Raw genomic sequence first — 12414 nt, forward strand, 5'->3', positions numbered from 1 at the left:
TTGTTATCTTGAATGTACAAGAATAACTGTTATTCATGATTCAGAATCACTAGAAAAAAAACTAACAAATTCAGTACACTTCGTTTTTAAAGAGGTAATCATTATACACATAAAATTTCTGTTAATGATTTTATCTTGAAGGTAAAGAAAAGATAAAGTACCTGTCAAACTGGTGAAATGGAAGGTTTCCTACAGAATATAAGGATGACTTTTCTTTTTGGAAAAAGATAAACTTTTGTCTAACTAGCTTTTTTTGCTTTTAATTTAAAGTGTAGCAGAAATCAGCAATAACTCTGCATTGTTCTGCAAGGCTTAGTCTTGATTGAATCTCTTTCTGAAATAAGATAATGCAATTGGACCTTAAGTATTAAACCCCTATTCCTCTAACTGAACCCTCAGGAAAAAAAGAGATGTATAAACTCCCTTTTGATATCGTAACCTTGAAGAAGGGGATCAAGACTGGGGGGATAGAAGGGAGGAATGACACTATATAAGGTCTGAGCCTTAACAAAGCGGTGTATAGTTGTTAGCAGTAGAGCCATCTGGCTGAGATCCAAAGCTACTGCTTCAACATCTTGAGACAGGGATGATAAAATGGATGAAAAATCACTACTTGATGTCACGTCCTTCTTAGATCATGCCAGCTAAATATAATCTGACTTGCAGACAGGCTAGGTAAATTAGGGCCAAACACATTTTAGAAAGTTAAAGTTTTACAAGCAGATGTAAAACACGATTTAGCAATTCAACTATTATTAATCCAAGTGTGTAAGACACTTCATTCCAAGTCAAGTTAGGTTAAATGATATGATGTCAAATCAGTTAAATCAGTTTGTATATTGTTTGTGGCCTAAAATCACTGTAAAATGTAAGAAATACAAGTAGGAGTAAGAGGATGAACTACCACAGACATTAATGTCTATAAAACAAGTAAGCTATTATTCAAGTTAAAATGTTCCTTTCCAAAATATAGTTTAACTTGTAAGTCTATTCTACATGAATATTCATTATTTCTAATTCTCAAATGATAAATAACTAGAACTAATTTGAGGCAACTTTTGAGTAATTTATGCCTTAGAGTGACACTTGTAAATAGACAGCCCACTCCAGCAGCTGCATTTTGTAAATAAAAAGCTTCTTCATTACTTGATTTACACAAATTATATTTCACCCAAAACCTCTACACCCCACACAAGCTACTAATCCCTGCCCGGGACTCAAGGTTTAGACGAAAATTTGATGTTAATAATTTTTCATAGTAATAGGCTCAATTACTTTCCCTCCATTTGTACTCAGATTGTCCCATTATCAGTATTTCTACTTGTTAATACTTTCCAATACCTTCTGTAAAACAAAAAACTAGTTCATTTTATTATTACATATCTTAAGATTAATTTTTAGTAATACAAAGACTGAGAGGAAAGTTTCATTACTTAAAATAGGTATGTAAAGTTTCCCAGGTTAACAATATAATGAATATACTCACTTTTGTTGTTTTTGTATAGAATGGGGAGGAGAGCTGGTGAACGGGCAGGTCCACAACACTACTGGAGTTTGTGACACTGTTACTATGTGTATGTTCATCTTCTCTGCTACTATCATCAGACTGATCAAAATCATCACTCTCCTGGTCCATCTCCTCCTCCTCCTCATCCTCCTCATCTTGTTCACCAGCATGTTCTTCATCTTCCTCTTGTTCTTCTTGGTTTCCTGAGGAGTCCTCATCTACCGAAATAAATCTATTATTGTTTTCTTCCAACTGTCCTTGCTGGGAATCATTTTGGCCTCCAGGTCTAGGTTCTACTCCAACAACTTCACCATTCCTTGCAGTGTGCTCCTCCTCTTGTTGTCTGAGTTGCTGTTGCTGTTCCTCCTCTACCACACGATTCATCTGTTCTTCATCTACCTGGCTTGAGGAAGGGTTACCTCTCAGAGAGCCTCCAGTTCGTCGTCTTTTGCTGCCCACAGAGAGCAGTTCCTGATTCATTTCCAAAAGCCAGCTTGCTACTTCTTGGACCTTGGCTAGACTATCAGAAGATGCAACGGTTTTCACATTCTGCAGGGGAAAAAACAAGATTTGTACAATCTATATTATGTTCTACTTTCATGTTATATGTCTACATTCTAAATATCATTAATGATTGCAAAAAAGTATTGATGCCACGAAGGCATTAAAATGCTTTTTAGTAAACAACATAGAACATTTCCATTTTAAAAGTTGTAAGACTTTATAAAGACATGCACAAAAACCATAGCAAACAACATTAATCCCTTTTAATAATTTTTAGCATAAAGATTTATAGTTTAATTCCTTTGACCAATAAAACATAATCAAGCACATAAAACAATTTTAACTTTACATCAGTAGTTCATAGACTATATCCTATATAAAATTTCCACAAAATTTTAAGAAGTGTATCAAAAAAAAATTTCTGTGTTCAGTTAAATTTGGGAAATGCTGAGGTAAATCAGATTAAAAGGCTTTTTATCCTGGGTATTTCCCAAACTTCTCTGATCACAGAATCTTGCCTTCAGAAACAGTTTTCTAGCAGGTAACAATTATAATCATTATTGTTTTAATTTTTTTACAAATGACTGGAAACAAAAAATTCATTTAAAAAAAAAGTTCATAAGTTCATACCCTCTGACCCAGTAACTCCACTTCTGGCAATCTATCCTAAGGAAGTAATCCTAAAACAGAAAAAAAAAATTATACAGAAGATGCTCACTGCAGTTTATCCACAAAAGCAAAAAATAAAGATAAAAATAAATGTAAATAAAAATAAAAATTCAAATGCTCAATATAAAGGAATCTATGAGATGGGATATATACAGTGTAATCCCTAAACATGACGTTCATAAAATATTTTTTAAAATATGGATGTTATATTACGCTAAGGGGAAAACACTGGAAATAATAATAATTATAGTATGATTTTTAAACTGTATGAAGACTAGAAGACAACATTTCAAAATAAACTGCATCTTAGGCAGTGGTATTACAGATGCTTTAAACATTTCTTTTTATCATATTTCTCAATTTTTATATATCAAGCATGTTTACCTTTATGTTTTTTTAACCTGGCTCTAGAATTGTATCTGATACAGCATCTTTTCATGATATTTATTCTTACACTTTATCCTTTGTTGGTATCTATATGGACATCTTTGAGGTCAGATAAAACAATGCCAATATATTGTGCACACACAAGAAATTAAGCACCCGTGATCTAAAACTTGAAACTGTTAACAAATAAAGTATTGTCAATTCTAGTCTTTTTCAGAGAAAACCTTTAGTATGATTTACAACAGTGTATCATAAAACATAAACATCAACAAACAGAAGTCCATATCCTAAAATTTGAGGAAGGTCTTTTATTTCTTCTTACCATAATACAAAATGTCAAGATATATCAAATATTAATATTTGATATATTCAAGTTCAGTCACATTAGTTACCGATAAAATCATAATATATATATTATATATATATATATATTATGATTTTATCGGTAACTAATGTGACTGAACTTGACTTCAGTAAAATAAAATCTGATGGCTAATAAACAACATTAAGGTTCATGGATTTCTTGGCAAGTGGATATGATGGGAATAGAAATGATTCAAGGTCAGGAAGAATACTAATAAAAGAAATAAAATTTTAAATTGAAAATGTTCCTCACTTTGCAGGGAAGGTAATCAGGCTTAAAATGATTTAGTAAATTTCTCAAGATTACTAGCTTTAAGTAAAGCAGGGACAAGAATTTAACACCCAAGTGAGTCTTCTTTCATACACCTTGAAGTAACTACATAAAATCCTGAAAGAATATTATTCTCTAACACTGATACTGCCTTCTTTTCCAAAACTACAATCACTACAATACTCAAAGATTATTACTCTAAAACAAATTATTTGCTAAGCATTCAATATGCTTCTTGTACATGTCAATTTTCTGGAGGATAATGTTTAGAATAATGTATCTTTCAAGCTAACTGATGACAGTTCATCTTTTTGACCAGAACCCACAGTGAAATTATGTTTAACATCACAACTCTGCATGCATGCATTTAAACATATTAAAACAATGGTTTCCGAGAAAGGGAATCATGAAATATTTCTGGTATCTAAAGTCCCTATAAATCACCACTGTTAATGAAATACAGTTGATTCGCATTCACAGTAATTGCGTTCTATAAAATTGCTGCAACCACTGAATTAACAAATACTGAGCCATTGCTCCTAGGGGAAATACAGTTCTCACAAGCCTCTGGTCACAACACTGTTGCCAACTGATCAATGCATAACCTTTTTTATGTGTGTTTCTGTCTAAATATATCTTTAATATAGATTGATTCATTAGCATTGAACTCATGGTCAACAGCATTATAACTAATGCCTGAATTAAGTTTATTTAATACACATTAGTTTATCTTTAAGGCAAATTACAGCCTTCCTGCACTCAGGAACATTAAACAGAACTTCAGGACTATGTTTTGGGGCCATTCTAACCTGCACAATCCCAAATGAGGAAAATACTATACTTTTCCTCATGGACCATGAAAATGACACTTGTTTATGGTATGACAGCTGCAACAAGAAGGCAGAGCATCACCCTGTTGATCTCAACTAGAAATAGGTTTGTCAGGTGGCTCAAACTTTGTGACACTCTGCATAGTACATGTCCACAAATGACTATGAAAGTATCATTCATGGCTGTGAAAGTGACTGTGTTGTTACAGTTCTGCTAACCTAACAAAGGATAAATGATCAGAGACATTAAAAGCTCCATTAAAGATATTAGTCAATGAATGTTTCAAATAAATTGAAAGTTCAGATAGCTCTGATAAAATAAAGTTAGACTTTGCATAAAATAATGGCTGGAGAAAAGAACATTACTTTTCCTTTTGTAAGTGTGGGGAACAACATTCTTCTGGCAGTGTCTTTCAAGGCAGTGGAAAGTCCAGAGAGGTCCTGACCTATGGGTACTTTAAAAAGATGCCTACAGTCAACTCCATTCTGGATGAAAAAGAGGTATAATAATTCTGCTGTTCAACCAATTTAAAATAGGTTATTTAGAGAAAGTAGAGCTACTCCACTTTCCCCAAATCCTAGAAAATACAGGGTAACTTTTATTGACTATCCTTTGTTGATTTAGTGGCATTTCAGGCCTACTTTGGGTGGCGGGGTGTATTTTAGACAACTTTCTCATGAACTTTTAAAATATTTTCTCAATAATCTTGTTTTTCAAAATGACCTTTGATAATTCAAAACCATTTGAAATGCTTACTCTAGGATGCTTAAAGAAATAAAAGTGGGCACAGACACAGTTGTTAAATAAGTGGAGCTCTGAGAGCCTGTCTTATATTGAACGACAGTTGCGAGCGTCAAAGGAAAATTCCAAGGCAAATACTAACTTTGAAATCATAGTAGACACTGAGGAATACAATTTATACCAATAAAACAATCAGTAGTTTAAGCAAATTACTAAAGCCTCTGAATCACTGGGCAATATTAACATTTTCAGAATTTACATGGGCTGGTATAATCCATTAGACTTGAGCTACAAAGTGATTTAAGAAGCTTTAGGACAAAGATAACAAGAAAGTAAACCAACTGTACTAATCATCAGGAAGAGTAACTCAAAGCTTGGAATCACTTTCTGCAAGAAGTTTGGGATTTTCACTGAATTCTAAAAGAGCCAACACCCATCACTTCACATATGAACTTTCTATACTCCAAATTAATAATTAATTACTATGATTAGGAATAAGTACCTGAAATGCAAAATAAAATAAGTTTTATCTTACTAATCCACTGCTCAACACCCACTAAGAGCTTCCCATTTCACTCAGAGTAAAAGCCAATGTCTTTTATGGTTGCCTGTTGGGTCCTTCTATCATCTACATACACCCCCACCACTGTGAACTCATATTTTACTTCTCTCTTTCTCACTTTCTGTCACCGTTCTTTCTTGAGGGGTAAAGTGTGCTGCAACCTCAGAGCCCTTGTGCTGGCTATTCCTCCTTTTATTTCTTTTACTTCCTTCATGGAGGACTCTGTTCAAATGTCCCCTATTCAATACTTTCTCTAACCATCCAACTTAAAAATAATACCCACCAGCATCACCTCTTCTTTTCCTTTGTCCTGGCTTTACTCATTTCCACAGCACTATACAAAAGCAGAAATAGTACCTGCTATATAGTAAATACCTACCTATCCATCTATCTATCCATCAATTTTTTTCTGTACTATCTGCCTTCCCACATTAGAATTTAAGTTCTATAAGGAAAAGGGACTTTTGTTTTTCATCACTATTACCTCCAGCACCCACAAAAATGCCTGACTCATAAGGCACTCAAAACATTTGTTCACTGAGTAAATAATTATTAAACCTTTTTTTTTTTTTTTTGAGACAGTCTCGCTCTGTCGCCCAGGCTGGAGTGCAGTGGCCGGATCTCAGCTCACTGCAAGCTCCGCCTCCCGGGTTCAGGCCATTCTCCTGCCTCAGCCTCCTGAGTAGCTGGGACTACAGGCGCCCGCCACCGCGCCCGGCTAATTTTTTGTATTTTTAGTAGAGACGGAATTTCACTGTGGTCTCGATCTCCTGACCTTGTGATCCGCCCGCCTCGGCCTCCCAAAGTGCTGGGATTACAGGCGTGAGCCACCGCGCCCGGCCTATTAAACCTTTTTAAAGACAATCATGTACTATGCATGCTCTTCACCAAAAGAGAACTTCAAGCCAGGTCACAAACACAACATCAATTACTTTAAAGACATTTTTTAAAGTTGTACTCCATATTGAACTTGTAGTACTTTTGAAACTGGTAGGACATAAATCCTAATATCTTAACACTTATTCGTGAATTATCTACTAAGTCATAAAAAACCATTTTTTCCTCTTCATCAAATTTCTTGTTATTTTCAGCATAGGATGTAAAAAACAACTGTGTGACTAAAAAGATTAACACTTTGAAAACAATTATCATTTTTTAGTATTTCTGGTTCCATATTTTCTATACAGCAGCTGAGAAATCACATTTGTAACTTTAAAGATGAAAATGTTTCAGGGACTGCAAAATTTGATGAAAAGCTCCTTAGTAACGTACGTTAACAAAATCAACACAAAATGGGCAATACTGGCGAGTGTCATCATATATGCAGCAAGTAATTCATAAAGTTTTATGGATGTATGCTAAATAATTTAAATCGACTTGGCTAGTCAATCATATATATCTTTACTGCAAAGGATGAAAAAGACTATTCCTCAGTCCACATGACAATATATACTTTTTGTTACTTGAATTATAATACATATTTTGTTTTGGCTACATTTAATCCCTCATTCCCGTTCATGCCACCACCTGTGTGATATGGGCTTACTCCATAATAACTAAATTTTAAACTGGTTGTTAAATCTCAGTGACTCTTTTGCCATTTTTATATCTTTATACTCTGTTGGTCACTAGCTCTTTTCAACTCTCTCCTGTCCCTTAATTTTCCTGGTACATTCCTCAGTGCATCCCTCAGGCAGCACTGTTACTATGCTCCATCGCTAGCTCCTCCCTTCTTTGTTGTTTCTTTGAAAGTCAGGGTTTCAACTACCACATAGAAGCTAACGATTCCCCATACTATTATCTCCAGTCAGACTCCTCTACTGAGCCTATTAATTTCAAGAAGGTGTCCCAAAGTCACACCAAACTTCATTATTTTAACATCCAAACTTCTACTTCCCCACAACATGAACACATACGTGAGGCCCAAATTTGTTCTTAGATCCTCCTATTATTTTCTCTATTTCAGTGAATGGAACCATATTCTAGCCATTTGCAGATGTAAGAAACCTAGATGGCTCTTCTTCCTTCTTTTCCTCAACAATTTAGTCAAAAAGCTATTAGATGGAGCCAAGCAAGCTAGGTGTATATGTGGGAGGCAGGTAGTCCAAAATTCGGGAGTTGAAGCAGAATGAAAAGAGCCTTCCTGTAGTCAGGGATGGCAGGGAGGAACAGAGGCAGACCAACAGGGGTGCAAGGGGTGGCAAAGCTTGACTCTAAGAAGCATGAGGAATAATCCACATAATAAAGAAATCCCCATAGGTCAAAGGCAGAGCAGAGTGACAACATCCCCATGGGTGGGTAACACAGTAAAGAGTGTTCACATGAGGGAAGGATGTCAAAGGCTGAAGGAAAGAGGAGGGTATAGTGGCCACAGCGGTACCCTACTCAGATGTCCCTTCAACCTAACCTGCTATGAGGAACAGAACTGCTTGACAGCCTCTAGCTATCGCACCTTGGAATCCACGGCAACCACCCCTGGCCTTGCTGCCTCTGGGCTTCTCCCAGCAAGCTACTGAGCAGGGTAGAAGTACTAGAATGGGGATTGCTCCAACAGACAATGTGGGAGGGTAGTAGGGTGGGGTGGGAGATTCTCTGCACATCACATCTTGTCTTGACATTCGTGTCTCAGAGGACCCAAACTAACACAAAAAACATCTGTGTAAAAGTACTGATATCAAAAGCTCTTGGGGCAAAATGTTTTAACATCTGAAAGATGTTATAGAATAGTTAACTTCATTAAACAAAGGTCATTTCACTCATTAAAAAACTCTTACACACACACACACACACAATCCACTTAGCCCTGGAAAACTTCTCAATAGGGTATCTGAACTGAAACGGGCCCTTAAAAGAAAACAGCAGGCTAGATTCTGTTGAATACCTGAAACATTAATAGCTGTAGAAACTAGCCTACGTAGTACTTATGTTTCAGTCTCTGTAAGGTGTGAAAAAAATGGTTGGGTTTTTTTTTTTATTTCAAAGGACAACATTCTTAGATTTAAAAGAAAAATGAGCTTTTGAAAAACATGTTACAAAAGAAAATCTTGAAATGTTTCTATTGCTGTTTGGGCTTGAGAGTGAGGAAGGATATCAGCAAGTCTCAAGTCTTATTGGAAATCACCTGGAGGAGCTGCAGAACAAAACTGAACACATTTTCCTTCACTTGAACACAAGTGTAAAACTGGAAAAGGGATCCTGTTTCTGAATGTTCTGACTGTGAAAATTTGACTTGAGAAAAGAGGAAAAAGATCTGCAGTTTTACCATACATTAAAGATGAGTTTTACTAATCTTTCCCAGATAAGATGTAGATTTCTATGAAGAAAAGATTATCATGCTACTCACAGAAAAAGAGTGAACATTATGCTGCAGCAATTTCTCACACATATGAACAATCTTTTTTATTCAACAAACAATAAGCTAAGAAAGTCTTATTTTAGTTGAAAATGAAATTAACACGATTTTCTTATTTCATGCTTGACCTGTAATTGATATGTGCAACAAGAAACAAGGACAAAAGACAAATACAATTTTTACATTAAAGAGATAAATTCACATTAAAGAGATAAATATAATTTTACGTAAAATTCAAAAATAATACTTTTATGCATATATCAGCCTATACAAGAAGTAATCTAACTAGTAGGCATACAATTGAGCCTGATTATATCACTGAGTAAAGAAAAGTTTTTCAAAATCTGGTTTAAAATTATGTCTAAATTATACTTTTATTCATATTGCTTTGGCTTATGGTTTTAGTAGCTTTACTATAACACTGTTAATTAATTTTCATTTTGTATGCATCATTAATTAAAATCAATTTATAATCTTTATTAAATTAAATCTGCTGAGCCTAAGAAAAATGAAATGCCATTTTGGCTTATGCTAATTACTTAAGCAAAATGTATTACATTTCTTATGAGTCCGTAAAATTTATAAAAAGATATTAATTTCAAATAAAGTGAAGCTTAATTACCATGGGGTTGAATTTTCCCCCAGGAAAAAGTAACTTAAACATCATTTTTAGTTTTAAGAATGGGGTGAAAGTTACTCTTGTGTATATCACATCACATTTGGATCTCACATAACAGAAATGTGTGTGTGGTAAGGCCCACTAGGATAAGGTAAACACACACACACACACACACACACACACACACACACAGCGGCAAAGTCTTAAAAAAGAAAAAAAAGAAAAAAATGGAGTTTCCTCTGCCTTCTGTAATGACTTTTACTGGGGCTGCTATCCTTTGTGAGTTGAAGAAACCATACAAAAAGAGAAGGAGGTTAATGATTTCACCAATACTTATACCTCAGAAAAAATGCAGGTTCAATTCCAGACCACTGCAATAAAGTTAATATTGCAATAAAGCAGGTCACAAAAATGTTTTGGTTTCCTGGTGCATATAAGTCACATTTACACTACTATCTATTAAGTGTATAATAGCATTATGTGTAAAAAAAAAGTACATACCTTAATTTAAAAGGACTATATTGCTAAAAAAAAAATGCTAATGATCAACTGAGACTTCAGTGGCTGCTGACTAATCAGTATGGCTGTGGCAATTTCTTAAAATAAGACAACAATAAAGTTATTAGCCACATCAATTGACTCTTCCTTTTATGAAAGACACTATGCTATATGACAGTATTTTACCTAACTATAGAACTTCTTTCAAGATTGGAGGCAATCTTCCCAAACCACCGCTGCTTTATCAATTTATCAACTAATTTTATGTAATATAAGTCCTTTGTTGATATTTCAACAATTTTCAAAGCATCTTCACTAGGAGTAGGTCCCATCTCAAGAAAGAGCTTTCTTTGCTCATCAATAAAAAGCAACACCTCAGCCATTCAAATTTTATCTTGAGATTTCAGCAATTGTCATATTGTGTCAGGCTCTACTTCTACTTCTCTTGCGATTTCTACCACATCTGCAGTGACTTCCTCCACTTTAGTCTTGAGCCCTTCAAAGCTGCCCATGCAGTTAGAATCAATTTCTTCCCAACTCCTATTAATACTGATATTTTGACCCCCTCCCATAAATCACGAATGTTCTTAATGGTACATAGAATGGTGAATCCTTTCCAGAAGGTCTTCGATTTACTTTGCCCAGATTCATCACAGGAATCACTGTGGCAGCTATAGCCTTAAGAAATATATTTTTTAAATAATGAAACTTGAAAGTAGAAATAACTCCTTGATCTGCAGGCTACATAATAGATGTTATTATGTTTATCAAGCATGAAAAAAATAGGAATCTCCTTGTACATCTCCATCAGAGTTTTTGGGTTACCAGGTGCACTGTCAATGAGCAGTAATATTTTCAAAGGAATCTTTCACTGAGAGCAGTAGGTCTCACAAGTGGGCTTAACATATCTAGCAAACTGTGCTGTCATCCAGGCTCTGCTGTTCCATTTATAGAGCATGAGCAGAGTAGATTTAGCATAATTCTTAAGGACCCTGTGATTTTCAGAATGACCAATGAGCACTGGCTTCCACTTGAGGTCACCGGCAGCATTAGCCCCTCACAAGAGAGTCAGCCTGTCCTTTGATGTTTTGAAGCCAGGTACTGACTTCCCCTGTCCAGTCAAAAAAGTCTTCGATGGCATCTTCCAATAGAGGGCTGTTTCATCTATGTTGAGAATCTGTTATTTAAGGCAGCCACCTTCATCAGTGATCTTAGCTATATATGTGCTGTATTTCCAAATCTGTTGAGTTTCCCAAATTTATAAGCCATTATACAGTTTTAAGGGCAGTATGTCTGAGTATTATACTGGAAAGTTTCTACTGGAATCATTAAGATAGACATCAGGCATTTTAAGACATTTCGTTAAACTCTCTCTTTCTGCTTTGAGACGACACTTACTATGACAATTTAGAATGAAAATGATTGCTGAAGATAATCCAGATGACACTGGACTATTACTGATGAAGCTCTAGGGAAGTTTATATTAGATTAGCAGATCTATAATTTTTTTTAAAAACTATTTCCTTTTCTAGAGTAAAATAAAATACAGATACAGAAAACTATACAAAAACTTTATACCTCAGTACATGGGGAGAATACATTCTTGTGACCACCACACAGCAATTTGCCAGCAAGCCCAGAAGCTCCTCCAAGTGCTCTGATTCAGTCACAGCCCTTTCCTTTCCTCTAAGTAACTCACTTCTTTTAAATTATTCTCAATTACATCCTATATTTATCCCTTTAACAGCTAAGTAAGCCTCCCTAGATAACTATTATTTAATCTTGACCATTTTTAAGAAGAAGTTGTTACTTCTATTCAGTCTCTTTTAATCTACAGGTTTATTTTCCATTCTTTTCTTTTTCTTAAAATTTATGTTTGATCTGGCTTTCAGTAGTGTAGATTTGACTGATTATTTACACATAATGCAATTCGGCATATTCATCTGGTCTCTTTATTTCTGGCAAATTGGAAGTTGGATCCAGAGGCTTTATTGAACTTGGTTTGTTCCTTTGTCTAATAATGTGTTATTTCATTATTTGTCATCTAGCATCTGGTTTCCCTTTCACGAATTTAGCAGCTGTTGATATTCACTGCCTCCATCCATTAATA

General features: G+C 34.9%; 1 protein-coding gene across 7 annotated transcripts in view; it reads right to left on the reverse strand.

Annotated features, from left to right (window-relative positions):
• The window catches only part of FBXW7 (F-box and WD repeat domain containing 7), a 211960-nt gene that overhangs the window by 83562 nt on the left and 115984 nt on the right, over positions 1–12414 (reverse strand). For 5 of the 7 annotated variants that reach the window (XM_033215495.1, XM_033215491.1, XM_033215497.1 and 2 more), the window contains exons 2-3: positions 2642–2691; positions 1487–2056 (exon numbers count right to left, since the gene is read on the reverse strand). In XM_033215495.1, the coding sequence (XP_033071386.1) occupies positions 1487–1987 (501 nt within the window). In that variant the 5' untranslated portion in view covers positions 1988–2056; positions 2642–2691. The remainder of the gene's footprint in view (positions 1–1486; positions 2057–2641; positions 2692–12414) is intronic. The other 2 variants (XM_033215496.1, XM_033215494.1) reach the window with 1 other exon arrangement.

This window comes from Trachypithecus francoisi, unplaced genomic scaffold (genome assembly GCF_009764315.1).
Source record: "Trachypithecus francoisi isolate TF-2019V2 unplaced genomic scaffold, Tfra_2.0 Lachesis_group1, whole genome shotgun sequence".
Taxonomy (NCBI): Eukaryota; Metazoa; Chordata; class Mammalia; order Primates; family Cercopithecidae; genus Trachypithecus; species Trachypithecus francoisi.